The sequence below is a fragment of the Mesoplodon mirus genome (assembly GCF_964341445.2).
Source record: "Mesoplodon mirus genome assembly, chromosome: 19".
NCBI classification, from domain to species: Eukaryota; Metazoa; Chordata; class Mammalia; order Artiodactyla; family Ziphiidae; genus Mesoplodon; species Mesoplodon mirus.
In genome coordinates, this window is record NC_138995.1 from 53,449,257 (window position 1) to 53,467,733 (window position 18,477).

Genomic DNA, 18,477 nt, shown 5'->3' on the forward strand with positions numbered 1-18,477 from the left:
GTGTGCCCTCTTCCCTCTCCAGGTCTCACTTCCTGCTGTGCATGGGCTAAAGGTTTAAGTGGGAGGTCACAGCCGTCCCAGGGAAAAGAGAAGTAGGAGTGGGCAGAGGGAGCCTGACTGTCTGCACCCACGTCCCCTTTGTCCCAGAAGAGGTTCCCCTTCTGGTCAGTCACTGTGGGTCAGAGATCAGGCATGGAGACCTTCTCCGCCCATCCTGCTGCCCACCATCTGCTCATCTCCTCCCCAGGCCTTGCAATGCTGTTCTCTCCCCACATGGGGGCTGTGTGACTTTGGGCAAGCTGCTGAGTCCGGGCCTCTGTCTCCTCATCTGTAAAATGGGAATGAAAAAAGAAATTGACCCCATAGGGTGGTGGTAAGAAGGCAATTTGCTCATCCAGGAATGCTTGGCAAGGTGCTTGGGACACAGCTGGCACTCAAAAAATGTTAGCTGTTGACAGGATGTGCAAGCCAGTTCACATGCATCATTTCATTAAACCTCACACCTTGACAGGGAGGGACTCTTGGAAGCCCATTTTCCAGAGACAGGAACTGAGACCCAGGGAGGTTAAGACACTCACTCTAAATCACACAGCAAATAATATCCAAGCCAAGATTTGGACCCAAAGGAATCTGGCTTTAGAGCCTTAAGCAGTAAACTTCCCAACACACTGTGTGGCGTGGTTACATCGCCTGATTGCTCCCCAGGGTGAAGGTAGCACCTTTGAGCTGTGTGGCTGTGGGTTGTGTGGCTGTGGCAGGTTGTGGTTCTGTGGGGAAGGGCTGCACAGATGTCTTCCCCAGCCGTGGCCCCTGCCATCCTGATTGTGCCACTCCTGGTGACCAGGTGGGTGTAGCAGCCTGTGCCGCTGTGCAGGGTGTGCAGAGTTTGACACTCATGGCCAGACAACCTCACACACACAAAATAATAATGACAAACTCTCGACATGCACAGACATTCTTCTACACACTTACGAGAGTCAATTCAGTTAACCCTGCAAAGTAGGGAAACACTGTTGTTATCCCATTTTACAGATGAGGAAACTGAGGTGCAGGGCTAGGGAGTGGTAGAGGCTGGATTTGAATACCAGATGCAGTATCTGTGCTCTTCAGCACTAAGCTGCATTGCCTCTCTGAACAGAAGAGAAGTATTATTACTATTACTGATGCTCTTAAATGGACATCCTTTTTTTTTTTTTTTTTTTTTTTTTTTTTTGTGGTACGCGGGCCTCTCACTGTTGTGGCCTCTCCCGTTGCGGAGCACAGGCTCCGGACGCGCAGGCTCAGCGGCCATGGCTCACGGGCCAAGCTGCTCCACGGCATGTGGGATCTTCCCGAACCGGGGCATGAATCCACGTCCCCTGCATTGGCAGGCGGACTCTCAACCACTGTGCCACCAGGGAAGCCCAAATGGACATGCTTGTTGTCAGTAGGGCAAAGGTTTTGAAGACAGGATGGGGTTCAGGTCCCAACTTCATCAGTGACAAGCTGGTGTCCTTGGGCCAGTGATTCCATCTCTCTGAGCCTCATTGTCCTCATCCGTATAATGGGCAAAAACACAGCACGTACTTACAACACAAAGCTGAGGTGAGGATCAAATGAGTTCAGATTTGTAAAAGGCTTTTCTTATTTATTTATTTATTTTTTGGTTACACTGGTTGTTGCAGCTCGCCGGCTCCTCAGTTGTGGCACGTGAACTCTTAGTTGCGGCATGTGAACTCTTAGTTGCGGCACACGAACTCTTAGTTGCGGCACGCGAACTCTTAGTTGTGGCACGCGAACTCTTAGTTGTGGCATGCGAACTCTTAGTTGCAGCATGCATGTGGGATCTAGTTCCCTGACCAGGGATCAAATCCAGGCCCCCTGCATTGGGAGCGTGGAGTCTTAACCACTGTGCCACCAGGGAAGTCCCAAGGCTTTTCTTTTTTTAAATTAAGGTATAACATACATAATGTGCATAATCTTTGGTGTACACCTAGATTGTTTAACCTATGTGACCTCCCTCTGAATCAAGACGCAGACACTTCTCAGCTCCCTTGAAGGCTCCCTCAGCCCCCAGAGATGCCCACTCTTCTGACTTTTTTTTTTTTTGGCTGAGCCGCTCGGCTTGCGGGATCTTAGTTCCCTCACCAGGGGTTGAACCCGGGCCCACGGCAGTGAAAGCACGGAGTCCTAACCACTGGACCACCAGGGAATTCCCTCTTCTGACTTCTATTGGGGGACATTGCTTTTGCCTGTGGTTGAATGTCATTGTCATTATTGTTGATGCTGACCACCTGCCATGCACTGTGCAACTGTCCTACATTGAATCTTTAAGCAACCCTGGAAGGCATTTGCTCCTCTAAGCCCCCATTTTCCAGATGAGGAAACTGAGGCTCAGAGAGGGAAAGTCACGTCAGAAGTGGCATTTGCAAGTGATGGCAGAGCCACATTGTGCAGCTGGGTGGTCTCCTCGCGTTGCAAATGCAGGTGCCCATGTTGCACTAACACGGAGTTGTGACACACTCACACATCCTTGCAAAGTTGTGTCGTCACAGCAGGATCACCACCACTGAGAGTTGTGTGGGCACCTCCAGTGATCGCGTGGCCACCCTGTCCTCACGCGCCCCTCTCTCCCCAGGCTGTGCTGTCAGACGATGGGGTGGGCACCTGGCTGGGAGAGCCAGACCCCCCAGAGGAACCCCTCACCTTACAAGCATCTGTTCCGCCTCACCAACTGCGGCTGGGCAACCTCCATCCTCACACCCCTTACCACATCCGGGTGGCGTGTGTCAGTAGCCAGGGCCCCTCACCCTGGACCCACTGGCTTCCTGTGGAGACACCGGAGGGAGGTAAGAAGGGGCTGGTGGCCAGGAGACATCGCTCACTGCCCCACTGGCCCTCGCGTACATCAGTATGATCCCCGGCATCTCCTCTCGCCCATTTAACCCATGTGGCTTCAATCTCCCTCCTGCCTGGTCCCCGACTCCTCAGCGTGGCACACTGGCATCTCTCCTGGACCTCTTCCCCATGCTTCTGCTCATGGGAGGCCTGCACGAGTTGCCCACGTGCATGTGTTCTGTACCCTACCCCTACTTCCTGGGAACGGGGGTGGGGGTCAGGAAGAGGTGGGGATGCCAGCTTCCCCCCTTCCCTGTCCTCCAGTGCCCCTGGGCCCTCCTGAGAACGTTAGCGCCATGCGGAATGGAAGCCAAGCCCTCGTGCATTGGCAGGAGCCAAGGGCGCCCCTGCAGGGCACCCTATTAGGGTACCGACTGGCCTATCGAGGTCTGGATACCCCTGAGGTGGGTGCTGCTGGCTAGGTTGGGGCGGAGTGGCTGTGGAGGAGGGAGGAGTGGTGGGGAGAAGATGACAGGGCAGACATGGACAGTTGAGCAGGTTGGGTAGGACGCCATCACACTGCGCTAGGAGAGCACATGTGGGACGGTTAAAGGGGTCCTGGGGAGGGTTAGGGATGGCTGTTTATGAATCATATACAAAGCGTTTCAGTAGACCTTTATTTACCAGGACAGTTTTACAGCAGATAGTGGCATAACATCTTGAGGAAGGGGTGCCTCTTCATAATTGGCACAAAGGTACTAATCTGAGCAAGCAGCACCCTGGGGTGGAGAGATGGGGTGGCAGAGAGAGAGTGCGGAGTTAGAAGGGGATGGAGCGATGAGGGTGAAAAAATGAGAATTCAGTTCTTCAGCAAAAGTACCGTGTTCCACGCATCATGCTAGGACTTGAAGTTGTGGGAGTGAATAAGACAAAGTCCCAGTCCTGGTGGAGCTGTTATTTTAGTGGGTGTAGGGATGGAGAATGGAAGGGAGAGGACGGGACGGGGGATGAGAAATGAAGGGTAGGAAGAGGTCGGGGATGCGGGACTGGAGATGAGAGAGGAGAGGGCTTAGAGAAAGACGGGGAGTTAAGGCTGAGGGTGAAGGCTTAAGCGTTAGGGGCTGGAGCTCTACTCTGATGCCACGTCCGGACGTCCTAGGTGCTAATGGACGTAGGGCTAAGGCGAGAAGTGACCTTGGAGCTGCGGGGGGACAGGTCTGTGCCCAACCTGACGGTGTGCGTGGCAGCCTACACCGCCGCTGGGGATGGACCCTGGAGCCTCCCCGTGCCCCTGGTGCTCTGGCGCCCAGGTAACTCCAAAGCCATGCTCAGCCCCCTTCAACCTACCCGCAGGGACCTCGTCTCTCCCAGATGCCCGTGACTTGCTCCCTGTACCTTTGAGCATTACCCCAGTCTAGGCTCTGTTCCTACCTGGAACCTTACTGAGAGCCTCACTCCCTCACCCGTGTCTTACCAGTCTTGCCCTCTCTGAGCATGTCCTCCCTCTGTCCTTTTTCCTCACAGGACAAGGACAGCCAGTCCACCAGCTGGGTAAGGACTTTCGCATCCACCTCTTCTCCCTCCCTTGCCTCATTGCCCAGTGAGGACCCCATCACCACACATACTCTTTGCACATCCCTTTCGTATTTCTCAAACTCATCACTCTAATTCTCTACGTCTTGGGTTTGTGTGGTCCTTGATGGAGGTGGCTGGAATGACCCAGTGCATTGTAGGTACTCAGTGAATGGTGGATGGATGGATGGATGGATGGATGGATGGATGGATGGATAGCTGGGTGGATGAATCAATTAGTAGGTGGGTGTGTGGATGGATGGATAAATGAACAGACAGGTGAGTTATCCCCCTCATAGCCATCCTTCTCAAATATTTCTCCATCAATTCTCAAACATTCCTCCTACACCCATTGTACCCTCCTAGCACTATTACAGCCCCTCTTGTAACTCAACCCACATTCCTTACATGCGTTCCTGCATTTCCTTGCATACCTTTCCACACTAATCCCACCCTCCCTTCACGTTCATCCCATTATAACCCTTCATTCCTCACACGTGCCTCCCAAACCCAATGCACACCCACACTTCTCATTCACACACTCTGCATACTTTTTACACACTCACCGTACCTCCAACATGGCAAGCGCTGTAAAACTTTCAGTCCACATGATCCCACATTCTGCAACTCTCCTTGCACACTCACTCGACACTCCTTACACATTATTCCCTCACCCCAAGCCGATCCTAACCCATGCCCGCTTTCTGCACACACCCACACCAAACTCCTGGTACGCTCAGCAATACCCATCCTCCATTCCTTACACACTCACTCGCACCTTTTTGCACACCCTTTCCATTCATCCCGTGCTTCTCATCTTCCCTTCGCATGTCCTTTGCGCGCTAGTTGCACACTCCCCTCACACCAAAGTTACATCCTTACGAATACTGCCCCTTGTATCTAAAATTCCTTGAATCCTCACATATCCCAGTTCCTCCAGTACTTATCTGACACTCTTTACACACTCCTTTGCACACTATGCCCCTTTACACATTTATTTTACTCTCATCCCTTGCTTTACGAAAACCCTTCCAGGGAATTCCCTGGCGGTCCAGTGGTTAAGACTCGGCGCTTTCACTCCCAAGGGCCTGGGTTCGATCCTTGGTCAGGAAACTAAGATCTCAGAAGGCGCACGATGGCCAAAAATAAAAATAAAAATAAAACCCGTCCATAGCCATTGCACACTCCTCCTCAAAAATATTCCTTGGCCATTGGTCCCTGGAGGCTCCAACTCCTTGCATATTCATTGCACATGCCTCGTGCACCTGTCCTACTCTGTATGCGTTCCCTCCCTACTCATCTGTTTTCCACACCCAAGTCCCCCCTCCTTGCACGATCATCACACGTATCACACACCCATACACCACTTGAGATTTACTCACAACCATCCCGTGCTCACATGACATTGCACAGCCCACCTTGCACAGGTCTCTCACTCCCATCCGACACTCCTTCCACGCACATCACACAATCCCCCAGTGTCCATCCCATTCTTTTTGTTAACATTTATTTATCTATTATTATTTATTTTTTTATGTTGGCTGCGCCAGGTCTTAGTTGCAGCTTGCGGGATCTTTAGTTGAGACGTGTGGGCTTTTTAGTTGTGGCATGGGGACTCTCTTAGTTGTGGCATGCATGTGGGATCTAGTTCCCTGACCAGGGATTGAACCCGGGCGCCCTGCATTGGGAGCGTGGAGTCTTATCCACTGCGCCACCAGGGAAGTCCCTGTCCATCCCACTCTTAACTTACCGTACTCATCCTACAAGTTTCACACTCTTCCTTTAACATCCACTCCTATCGTATCCACTGCATGCCCTGTCCAGCCCAGCCCAGCCTCCCCAGATAGGGGAATGCACCTGTCACATGCCTCATCAAATATATCCACACCTGCCTCCTTTCAACAATACCCCCTTGGGGCTCAGGGAGCTGGAACCAAGACCTCAACCATGACCTGTCCTGCGTACCCCCTGACAGTGAGTGAACCCCCAGTCCCTGCCTTCTCATGGCCCTGGTGGTATGTACTTCTGGGAGCAGTGGTGGCTGCTGCCTGTGTCCTCATCCTGGCCCTGTTCCTCGTCCATCGGCGGAAGAAAGAGACCCGCTACGGGTGAGTTGGAGCCACGTGGGTCGGAAGACCAACATGGACTGGGATGGAGGGGCCGGAGGTGGGGAGACCATGAGGAGGCTGGTGCAGGAGGAGAGGTTACCAAGAATCAGAATGAGGGCAAGGCTCTGGGGAGTGAATGGAAGGCAGAAGGTAGCCGTCCAGGGCTTGCTCAGCGAACACTGGAGGAGAGGGCGGGCAGGCCTGGGGGTGGGGATGGCGCTTGCTTTCACTGTTGGTGGAAGGAGGGGGTTCCACATTGTTCTGCCCTGCCCTCATCTCCTCTCTATTCCCCCCAGAGAGGTGTTCGAACCAACAATGGAGAGGGGCGAGCTGGTGGTCAGGTACCGTGTTCGCAAGTCCTACAGCCGTCGGACCACTGAAGCCACCTGTGAGTGAACCCCATGCCTCCCTGCCTGGGTTTGGGATAAGAAGTATAGAGCTTTGGGCCTGCTGGGCTTCTGCAGATGCATGAACCAAAAGTTTCTGAAGGCCTTGGAATACTAGGATGTTGGAACCACAGACCCTAAGAGCAACAGAATTGTGGGACCACACACAACCTTAGAATAATTGAATCTTAGACATAGTAAATCTTAGAAAGACCAAGCTTAGAGCCATAGGATCTTAGAACAACGTAATAATGATGACAATGATAAAGATGATGATGACAATGAAGAAGATGCTGCTGATGAGACGATTATGATGCTGATGATAACGGCCAGCCCTAGCCCTTCCTCTGTGACAGGTGCTGTTCTAAGTGCCCTACACGTCACTTAATTTAATCCTCACACCAACCCAATGAGTTAGGTACGTTATCCCCCCGCCCCACTTCACAGATGAGGAGGCTGCAGCATAGAGAGGTTAAGTAACTTGCTGGAGGCCACACAGCTTGTAAGCTGGAGAGTTGGGATTCAAACCCAGGCAGTTTCGCTCTCAAGTCCATCCTCTTAACTGCCTCTTGGAATTAAAGAATGTGAGAGAGGTAGAATAGCTCTTGGCCTAAAAAATTATAATCCAGGGCTATAGACCCTTAGGATCTTAAAAATCGTAGAATCTTAGAACTATAGACACTCAGAGGATTGTAGCGTTATGGAGGGTCCCAGCTAAGGAGGGACCTCAGAGGCCACCCAGTCCAATCTCTTAATCTCTCCAGTTGGGGAAACAGATCCAGAAAGAAAAGGGACAGAGTTAGGTATCTTCCTAGCTCACAGTGAGAAGACTGCCAGGGCCCCAGGGAGACACCAGAAGGGGCTGGGAAAGACATTTATTGAAAAGGAGAAGGAAGAGGAAGTGAGGAGGTCACAGCAATCTAATGGAATAACGTGCAGCAGCAGTTCTCGAAGTGTGACCTGAGTCCCCGGGAGTACCCAAGACCTTCGCAGGAGGTCCACGAGGTCAAAATTATTTTCATATTAACACCAAGACATCTTTTGCCCTTTCACACTCTCATTCTCTCACAAGCACTCCATGGAGTTTTCCAGAGGTTTCCTAATATGTGATGATGTCATCGTTCTGTTGATTGATTGAACATGTGCTTGCGTATCTTTGTGTTTTGGAAATCTACCCATGGGACTTCCCTGGCAGTGGCAGTCCAGTGGTTAAGACTCCGTGCTTCCACCGCAGGGGGCGTGGGTTTGATTCCTGGTCGGGGAACTAAGATCCTGTATGCTGTGCCACGAGGCCAAAAAAAAAAAAAAAGAAAAGAAAAAGAAAAAGAAAATCTTTCCGTTTTCATTTTGAACACAATAAATACTGGTGTATAGATGACCCACATAAAAGAAAGCTCTTTTCAGGCCTCAGTAATTTTAAGAGTGTGAAGGGGTCCTGAGGCCAATAAGTTGGAAAACGATTGCTACACAGCAGTGAAAATAATAAATCCAACTACACACAACTACATTACAATGATCTCATAGACATTGTGTTGAATGAAAGAAGAGAACATATGTGATTCCATGTTTACAACATCCCAAAACAGAAAAGACTAATCTGGGGTAGGAAAAGTCAGGGAAGTGGACTCCCCTGAGAGGACAGGTCATGGTCTTGACCTGGGTGCTAGTTACACTGTTGTGTTTGGTTTGTGAAAATCCCCTGAGCTGCTCACTTATGATTTTTGCAGTTTATACTTCAATAAACAGTTAAGAAATATTTTTAACAACTGGTACGGCAGGACGCTAACCAATCAGGGTGCCCACTAGTGCAAGATTATGTGCCAGGCTCTAACCCTTTAGTTGCTGCTCTGGGGGAAGATTCAGGGGGTTTAGAGGAGAAGCTAGGGTGGGGCTGGGGGTGCTCTGGGCATTAGTTAATTTTGAATGAATGCAGAAGTATTTCAGCATTTTAACAATGGGTATATAGGCATACCTCAGAGATATGGTGGGTTTGATTCCAGACCACCACGATAAAGCAAATAACGCAATAAAGCGAGTCACACGCATTTTGGGGTTTCCCAGTGCATATAAAAATTATGTTTACACTATACTGCAGTCTACTAAGTGTGCAATTGCATTATATCTTTAAAAACAATGTACATACCTTAATTTTCAGTTGCTTTATTCCTGAAAAATGCCTTCAGTGAATTGTAGTAGTAACATCAAAGATCACTGATCACAGGTCATCATAATAAATATAAAAATAATGAAAAGCTTTGAAATATTGCGAGACTTACCAAAATGTGACACGGAGACACGAAGCAAGCAAATGCTATTGGGAAAATGGCGCCGATAGACTCGCTCGACACAAGGTTGCCACGGGTCTTCAGTGTGTAAAAAACACAATATCTGCAAAGTGCAGTAAAGCAAAGCACAATAAAATGAGCACGCCTGTATCCCTATTGGCAAGTGTCGTCTGGATGTCAGCCCTGCTCCATGGCTCTGTCTACCCCTACCTCCCATGCAGTGAACAGCCTGGGCATCAGTGAAGAGCTGAAGGAGAAGCTGCGGGATGTGATGGTGGACCGGCATAAGGTGGCCCTGGGGAAGACCCTGGGAGAAGGTGAGTCCCCCCATAACACACACACACACACACACACACACACACACACACATCTCCCTGAACCATGAAGTCCTCCCCACCCCCGCCCAACCACAGGAAATGCAGTCCCTACGGCGCCCCCCTGAGGTCAGCATCTCTCTCTGGTCCCCCACAGGAGAGTTTGGAGCTGTGATGGAAGGCCAGCTCAACCAGGATGACTCCATCCTCAAGGTGGCTGTGAAGACGATGAAGAGTGAGTCTGTACATGCATGTGCACACATGTGGGATCCCCATCCCTTAATTTCAGGTCCCTTCCCTGGTCCCCTAAGGAAGCAGAAGAAGGGGAAAGGTAACAGCAATTTAGCCCAACCACAGAACCTCAGTGTTTCCGGACAGGAAATGGAGTCCCTGCCAGGTCCTTCAACAGAGGGAACTTAATACAGGGAGATTACTACAAAGGTGTAGGGAAAACTGAAGGAACAGCTGGGAGCAGTGAGACAATTAGCAGCAGCACTACGTCACTTCCACCCCCAGGCCCGAAGGGCAGAGGCAGGAAGTGGTGTTACCAGAGCCCACAGCCAGAGCTCCCTGACGGGATTTAGGAATCACAGAGTTAGGGGCTACCTTGTGGGAGCTCGAAACACAAAGGAGACACAGCCACCACCAAGGCAATACTGGAAGCAGAAAGAGAGAGGATGAAATGCCCTGACTTCTCCCCTCCGCTCGCCCACCTGTCAGTCTCCCATCAGTGCTTCCCATTGGCAGACTCCAACAGGAAAAAGCAGGAAAGGGAGCCTGGGAAATGTAGTTTTCAAAGGGCCCAGCCCCCTGTGATGCATAGCAGAGCAGGGGAAAGTCGAGAATGAGGCACACCTGGCTTCATCATTTACTCGCCGTGTGATCTCAGGTTAGTGACTATCCCTCTCCGAGCCTCCCATTCCTCATCTGGAGAAAAGGATCATAACGTCCCTATCTCCTAGGGTGTTGTGTGGCAAAGCACTTAATGCTGGGGTTGGCACATTGAACTCACAATTAATGTGGACTAAAACCATATTATTTACGTCATCAGAGAGGGTGGGAGCCAGTCCAGGTTCACACAGCACAGGAAGTCCAGGGCCAAGTCCTTTCCACATAGGGATGAAGCTTAGAGGGTCAGGCTGGAGGTAAGGGAGAAATGATCCTTTCAAAGTCACAGTGGCTAAAAGCTTGGGTTATGGAGTTATAACTCATTCCCTCATTCATTACTGAGTGCCTCTTGCATACCAGGTTATGTTCCTGACCTGGGTTTGAATCCCAGCTGTGTGACGCTGAACAAGTCACTTTGCCTCTATGAGCCAGTGTCCTGAGTTGCAAAACAGGGACGATGGTAGGGGTCCCAGGGCTGCTGCGACTGTGCTGGGAAGCAGCCTAGCACAGAGCTGCACATGGACCCCGGAGCCAGACTGCCTGCGTTTGAGCTCTGTCTAGTCCTCTTGCTAGCTGTGTGTGCCCTTAGGCAGGTTTCTTAACCATTCTGTGCCTTGGTCTCCCCCATCTTTTTTTTTTTTAATTTATTTATTTTTATTTTATTTATTTTTGGCTGCATTGGGTCTTCGTTGCTGTGCGCGGGCTTTCTCTAGTTGTGGCGAGAGGGGGCTACTCTTCGTAGCGGTGCGCGGGCTTCTCATTGTGGTGGCTTCTCTTGTGGTGGAGCACAGGCTCTAGGCACGCGGGCTTCAGTAGTTGCGGCACGCTGACTCAGTAGTTGTGGCTCTTGGGCTCTAGAGCGCAGGCTCAGTAGTTGTGGTGCACGGCCCTAGTTGCTCCACAGCAAGTGAGATCTTCCCGGACCAGGGCTTGAACCCATGTCGCCTGCACTGGCAGGCAGATCCGCTGCGCCACCCGGGAAGCCCCTCCCCATCTTTAAAATGGGGAAAGTAATAGAACGTCCTCAGAGGATTAAATGAGTTAATAGATGAAAAGTGCTGAATACAGAACCTGGTACTTACAAATCACGTTTGATAAAGAAGAAGAGGAGGATGATGGTGATGAGGCTGAGAAGGAGGAGGGAAAGAGTCCTCCCTCCCCACCCCTCCTCCTCATACACCTTCCTCTCTCCCCCAAGTTGCCATCTGCACAAGGTCAGAGCTGGAGGATTTCCTGAGTGAAGCCGTCTGCATGAAAGAATTCGACCACCCCAACGTCATGAGGCTCATCGGTGAGGGAGGGCAGATTTAGGGGGTCGACAGGCCCCCTGGAGGCCGCAGCAGAGGGAAGACCCCTCCCTTGGGCACTGAGAAAATCAAACCTCCAGGCTTCCTCCTCCCCGCTCCCTGAGAGTCAGAAAGTTCCCCCCTTCCTCTCTCCCTCAGCTTGGAATGTGACATCTGACCTTTCCCAGAAATAGCTGAGGTCCCCAGGAGGGCTGGAGAAACAACCCTGGGAACAGTGCTGGAAATGGCTTCTCTGAAGCTTGGTCCATCACCCCCCTCCTCAACATTTTGGAGGCCAGACTTGAGGCGGAGGGAGGGACAGAGCTGAGAGACGGGGTGGCTTCCCCTTCTGCCCAACTCCAGTGACAGGGCTGCCTGGGGGCACTCAGGCGTCTGTTTCCAGGGTTCTGAACGAGAGGGCTTCCCGGCACCCGTGGTCATCTTACCTTTCATGAAACATGGAGACCTACATAGTTTCCTTCTCTATTCCCGGCTTGGGGACCAGCCAGTGGTGAGAGCATTTTATTGTCTGGCCCACAAGTGTTAACTGAGCACCTACCAGGTACCCAGCGCCCCTCATACACTGGGAAGGCCAAGGTGACCAGGAGCCTGCTTGCATGGAGCTGTCTGCCAGTGGGGGGACCAGACAATAAATAAGTTCAACAAATAAGCAAGATAATTTAAGTGCTAGGAAGGAAATAGAGCAGGATGAGTGACAGGGAGGCCAGGCAGTTAATTTGGGTGGACAGGGAAGGTCTCACTGAGGAGGGGAACTTGAAGCAGGAGCCAGCTGGAGGGAGGTGGGGGGAGGTGGGGGGAGGTGGGAGAAAGCAGCCCCAGCAGAGGGCACAGCTTGTGCAAAGGCTCAGAGGTGGGAGCAAGCATGGCTTGTTTAAAGACCAGAAAGGGGGCTCCCTGCTGGAGCATATGTCAAGGGCAAGAACAATAGGAGATCCAGACAGAGAGGAAGGCAGGAGGGGATGACATAGGGCCGTGTTAGAAAGGGGTGGGATTTAATTCTTGGAGCCCTGGGAAAGCATCGCAGGCCAGAGCTAGGAGGGAGGAAGGGAGGAGGGATAGATCCCGGGGACTCTGCTGACCTATACTCCCTCCTGCCCCGGACCCCCCAGTTCCTGCCCACTCAGATGCTGGTGAAGTTCATGGCAGACATTGCCAGTGGCATGGAGTATCTGAGTACCAAGAGATTCATACACCGGGACTTGGCCGCCAGGAACTGCATGTGAGTTTCCACCCTTCCAGGAATCCCCCCTCCTTCCGGGACACCCTTGCCCCGCCCTCCTTCCCAGGATGGAAGAGGGCGCTAGAAACACACAGCCTTCAGGCAGGTCAGAGCTCAGGAGTGGAATAGAGAGGTGAGCAAGGAGGCTGGGGCCGGCTTTCTGGAGGAGGTGGGCCCTGAACCAAGATCCTGAAGGAGTACTGGGATGTGAAAAGTGACAAGAGGGAGGGCTCGGTGGGTAGCATGTGGTGAGCAAAAGGGCAGAGGTGACCGATGAGGATGGTGACATTTAAGCTTCATCTTTGTCCCCCTCCGTGCTGAGTGTCTTACCTGGGGCTACCCTTGGGGAGGGGCCACACTGGATAAAGAAACCACACCCCCTGCCAAGGGACAAGCAGAAAAATAGTCCAGAACCAGGGCTAAAGTGAGGGCGAGGTGTGTGTGTGTATATGTGTGTGTACACACAGGCTTAGAATATTAGTCTCATTACACTCTTGGACTCAAAAATAGGAGCTGGAGAATCAAAGAATCTTTGGGAATTCCATGGTGGTCCAGTAGTTAGGACTCTGCACTATCACTGCTGAGGACCCAGGTTCGATCCCTGGTCGGGGAGCTAAGATCCCACAAACCACGCAGCATAAAAAGAGAATCAGAGAATCTTCTGTAAGACGTGCAAATGTTCACAAATGTCTTTATTCCCCCCCACACACAGTTTTTATTTTTATTTTTTTTGGCCGTACTGCGAGGGCATGCGGGATCTTAGTTCCCGGACCAGGGATCGAACCCGTGCCCCCCGCAGTGGAAGTGCGGAGTCCTAACCACTGGACCGCCAGGGATTTCCATCCCCCCCCAACTTTTTACTTTGAAAACTTCCAAATCTGCAGAAAAGTTGAAAGAATTGTGCAATGAACACCCATATCTCCTCCTTGTTGAGATGTTGCCACATTTGTCCTCTCTTCTCTTTCTCTCTCTCCCCTCAACCATTTGAAAGTAAGTTGCCAAGATGGTGACATTCCACCCCTAAATCTTCAGTAGGTATCTCCTAAAATCAGTACTTATGCCTAAACAATCACAATTCTGTTATCACACCTAAGAAGATTAACAATAATTCTGTAACACAACCTACTATCCAATCCATGTTCCATTTCCTCCGATTGTCCTCCAAAATGTCTTTTCGGGATATTTTTTCCCCCAAAACCAGGATCTACACAAACTTCCCAGATTGCGTTTGGTTGTTGTACCCCTTTGGTCCCTTTTAATCTAGAATTACCCTCCACCACCACTACCTGTGTATAGTTTTGTGGCATATTCTTTTGGAAGAGATCAGGCCAGTTTTCTTGTAGGATGTCCCATGTATAAGATGTGTCTGTTTCCTTGTGGTGGCATTTGCCTTGTTCCTGTGTCCCCTTTATTTCCTATAGACTGGAAAGGAGGTCTAAAGGCATGAATAGACTCAGTCAAAATGGAAGTTCTTTTATTTCTGTAACGTGGGCTGATCCTAGTCAAGCCCACAATGTAACAGTGACATCAAAAATCAGGGCGGACAATCAATTGTTATGCACCTGTCACATTTTCTGTTAAGTTGTTAAAATATTAAAATACTTCCTTACCAGTTGGCAACTGGCCACTTCCCCAAGCTTCCCATGTGCTCCACAGCCACCAGCTTGGATGCCTGAGTATCACCCATCTCCACCCCCCTCCCCCCAGACACAGCAGTTAAGGGTTAGCTCCTAGCATATTAGGGGCCTCCAGGGTCTGTTCTGGTTGGTCATTACCCAAGTCCATCACCCTGGGTAGAAATCATCAATTCTTTTTTTTAATTAATTTATTTATTTATATTTATTTTTGGCTGCGTTGGGTCTTCGTTGCTGCACGTGAGCCTCTCATTGCGGTGGCCTCTCTCGTTGTGGAGCACGGGCTCTAGGCACGCGGGCTTCAGTAATTGTGACACTTGGGCTCGGTAGTTGTGGCTTGCGGGCTCTAGAGCACAGGCTCCGTAGTTGTGGCGCATGGGCTTAGTTGCTCCGCGGCATGTGGGATCTTCCCAGACCAGGGCTCGAACCCGTGTCTCCTGCATTGGCAGGTGGATTCTTAACCACTGAGCCACGAGGGAAGTCCCCGAAATCATCAATTCTTAAAAAAACAGAATCCCAGAACTCAGATGCAAGAATCAGGGAATCTTCTATTTATATAAAGCACAAAAACAAGCACAAGTAATCCATGCTGCTAGAAGTGAAGATCTTGATCACCCTAGGAGGGGTAATTATATGCTAGGAAGGAGGGACCGGTAATCTTTCTTTCTCATTTAAAAAAATCAATGTCTATTCTACATACACTAAAATATGCACATTTTATGCATGCAGTTCAACGAATGTTTACGTGTCTATAGACCCATGGAAACAACCATCACTAGATCAAGATAAAGAGCATTTCTAGGCCCTTGGCAGGCTCTCTCTTGCCCTTCCCAGTCACTGCCCCCAAGGGGTAACCACTATTCTGTACTTTTGTCCCCATCAACTTCTGTCACCTCTTCTTGAATGTCATGTAAGTGGAATCGCAATTTTGACTCCTTTGTGTCTGGCTTATTTTGCTCAGCATGAAGTTTTGAGATTAGTCCATGTCATTGTACGTATCAGTAGTTCTTTTTCTTTGCTGTGTGGTATTCCATTGCACAGATACCCCACAATGTTCTGCTTCTTAATCTAGTTTCTGGTTACCTGGGTGTGTTTATGAAAATTCAGTGAGCTTGGGCTTCCCTGGTGACGCAGTGGTTATGGATCCGCCTGCCAATGCAGGGGACACAGGTTCAAGCCCTGGTCCGGGAAGATCCCACATGCCGCGGAGCAACTAAGCCCGTGCGCCACAACTACTGAGCCTGTGCTCTACAGCCCGCGAGCCACAACTACTGAGCCTGTGTGCCGCAACTACTGAGCCCGTGTGCCACAACTACTGAGCCTGCACTCTGGAGCCCACAAGCCAAACTGCTGAAGCCCGCGCTCCGCAACAAGAGAAGCCACTGCAGTGCGAAGCCCGTGTACCACAACAAAGAGTAGCCCCCGCTCACTGCAGCTAGAGAAAGGCTGCGTGCAGCAACGAAGATCCAACTCAGCCAAAAATAAATAAATAAATTTATTAAAAATATGCAGTGAGCTCTTCATTTAAGATTTGTGCATGTTTCTGTGTATATAGTATACTTCAAAAACGCAGTTTAAAAAAAATCAGAGACTCCAACCCAAGGAGCCTAGGAAGGACCTTAGAATCTGGCAGAAAGCCAGAGCTGGGAAGGCCCATAGCAGCCCTTTTCCCACCCACCTTTTACAGAGGGTATAAGAAGTAACACGGTTCCCTCCCAGTCTGGGACAAGGCGGGGAGACTGATCCCCAGCCCCAAGCAAGACAGCCAGGGCAAGAGATGGAGACGTGTCTGAGAGTAAGGGCAGGCTTCCTGGTGGAGGGGGCTGATGCCGTGACCCCATTCCTCTCCCCAATCTGGTAGGCTGAACGAGAACATGTCGGTGTGTGTGGCGGACTTTGGGCTCTCCAAGAAGATCTACAACGGGGACTACTACCGCCAGGGACGCATCGCCAAGATGCCAGTCAAGTGGATCGCCATCGAGAGCCTGGCTGACCGCGTCTACACCAGCAAGAGCGATGTGGTACGTGCACCCCTGGCAGGAGTGGGGAGCAGGGGGAGGGCGTGGCCTGGTCAATTCACACCAGACCTGGGCTCACAGGGACGTGAGGGCTTCCCTGCACAGGGGTCCACCACATGGACCATGTGTGGCGGGCATCTGTGAACGGTGGTGTGGACACGCTGGGGGTATGCATAGGCCCATGGGTGTATGGTGACAGGTTGCTACATGGGATATGTAGACAGCTTAGGTTGGGAGAGGCAGTGGTAAGTGTATACATGTGTATAGCCAGGGTGTGGAGGGGGACCCGAGACCACGTTTCCGTGGAGCGTATAATTGTTTGCACGGGTGGGCAGGTCTATGTGTGCACACAAGTTGCCTCCATAAGTGTGTACCTGTACCAAAGTGTTTCTGTGAATAGCTGTGATGCACCCACAAAGATAGCTGTGTACACGTAAGTGTGGGGATGTTGGGTGAGGGCGTCTGTGCAGGAGAGACCCCCTAAATTCTCTCCCTTCTGCCCCACGACAGTGGTCCTTTGGGGTGACAATGTGGGAGATTGCCACTCGAGGCCAAACCCCATATCCAGGAGTGGAGAACAGCGAGATTTATGACTACCTGCGCCAGGGAAACCGCCTGAAGCAGCCTGTGGACTGTCTGGATGGATTGTGAGGACCCGTAGGATCCCCTCCCCCCATCTCAGATTTTACCCCAAAACCCTGAGCACCCCACATGGCCCTGACATATCCAGGACCCTCTAAAACCACAGAATCCCTCAGACTGTTGAGGAACCCACCTGCCCCCTCACCCATGCTCCACAGAACCACTATTAGCCCATGAGGTATGAATTAGCAAAAGGTGCCCTTTCCTCCTTTGCTTTGTGTGTGGAATACAGGCTGGAGCAGCACCCCTACCCTGGCCAGGTATCCGCGGGCAATGAATAATGACACGTCCCCACTCGCAAAGAACTCTAATTCCTCCCAGACTCCTGAGCACCCAACTCCCCCCACGTGCTCTTCAGCACCCAGAGCCCTCTGCCAAACCCTTATAATGAGCTTCTCCAAACTCTCCAGGCTCCTCTGAGATGTTCTCAGAATCCTTTAGGGTGGTGCTTATCAAATTCTGCCATCCCATGGAACACACAGAAGAGCACTTTGGGGGTAAAGAGAAGATGTTGCTGGGGTCAGGAGGGGAGAGCCTGGGCTTCAGGTCCTCCTTGGGTGCTCCAAGAGCTGAGGGCAGTAAGAATAGCTAACATTCCTATAGAATTTACTAGAAGGTATGGTTCTAAGTGCTTTGCGTGTATTAAGTCATTTGGTCTACTACAGCCATACGAAGTGGGTTGGCCCCCTTATTATTCCCAGATGATGCGCAACTGAGGCCCACGTCAAGGGAAAATCATTTGCCAAAGGCTGCATAGCTGGTGTATTCGTTATCTATGTCCCCAAAATCCAGTAGCTTAAAACAACAAGCATTTATTACCTCGCATGGTTTCTGAAGGTCAGGAGTCTGGGAACTGCTTAGCAGGGTAATTCTGGATCAGGGTTTCTCATGAGGTTACAGTCAAGATGTCAGCTGGGGCTGAAGCCATCTGAAATTTGAGACTGGCAGATCTCTTGCAAGGTGGCTCACTCACATGGCTGTGGCAGAAGGCCTCAGTTCCTTGCCACGTGGACCCCTCCATAGCGCTGCTTGAGTTTCCTCATGACATGGTGGCTGGCCTTCCCCAGATGAGCATTCCAAGAGAAAGAACAAGGAGGAATCCACAATACCTTTTCAACCTAGTCTCAGAATCACACAGTATCATTGCTGCCGAGTCAGAATCTAGCGACTAAATCCAGTCCACACTCAAGGGGAGGGAAGGTAGCCTCCATCTTTTGAAGGGAGGAATGAAAAGAATTTGAGCACATATTTAATTTTATTTATTTGTTTGTTTGTTTGTTTTTGGCC

The 18,477-nt window shown here is 50.8% G+C and overlaps 1 protein-coding gene across 3 annotated transcripts in view; it reads left to right on the plus strand.

The window, feature by feature from the left end:
* The window catches only part of AXL (AXL receptor tyrosine kinase), a 30,181-nt gene that overhangs the window by 9,956 nt on the left and 1,748 nt on the right, over positions 1–18,477 (plus strand). For 2 of the 3 annotated variants that reach the window (XM_082605908.1, XM_082605906.1), the window contains 13 exons: positions 2,618–2,828; positions 3,142–3,281; positions 3,977–4,127; positions 4,342–4,368; positions 6,365–6,497; positions 6,794–6,885; positions 9,390–9,485; positions 9,640–9,717; positions 11,569–11,661; positions 12,046–12,167; positions 12,787–12,896; positions 16,392–16,551; positions 17,059–17,195. In XM_082605908.1, coding sequence (XP_082462034.1) covers positions 2,618–2,828; positions 3,142–3,281; positions 3,977–4,127; positions 4,342–4,368; positions 6,365–6,497; positions 6,794–6,885; positions 9,390–9,485; positions 9,640–9,717; positions 11,569–11,661; positions 12,046–12,167; positions 12,787–12,896; positions 16,392–16,551; positions 17,059–17,195 — 1,550 coding nt within the window. The remainder of the gene's footprint in view (positions 1–2,617; positions 2,829–3,141; positions 3,282–3,976; positions 4,128–4,341; positions 4,369–6,364; positions 6,498–6,793; positions 6,886–9,389; positions 9,486–9,639; positions 9,718–11,568; positions 11,662–12,045; positions 12,168–12,786; positions 12,897–16,391; positions 16,552–17,058; positions 17,196–18,477) is intronic. The other variant, XM_082605907.1, reaches the window with a different exon arrangement.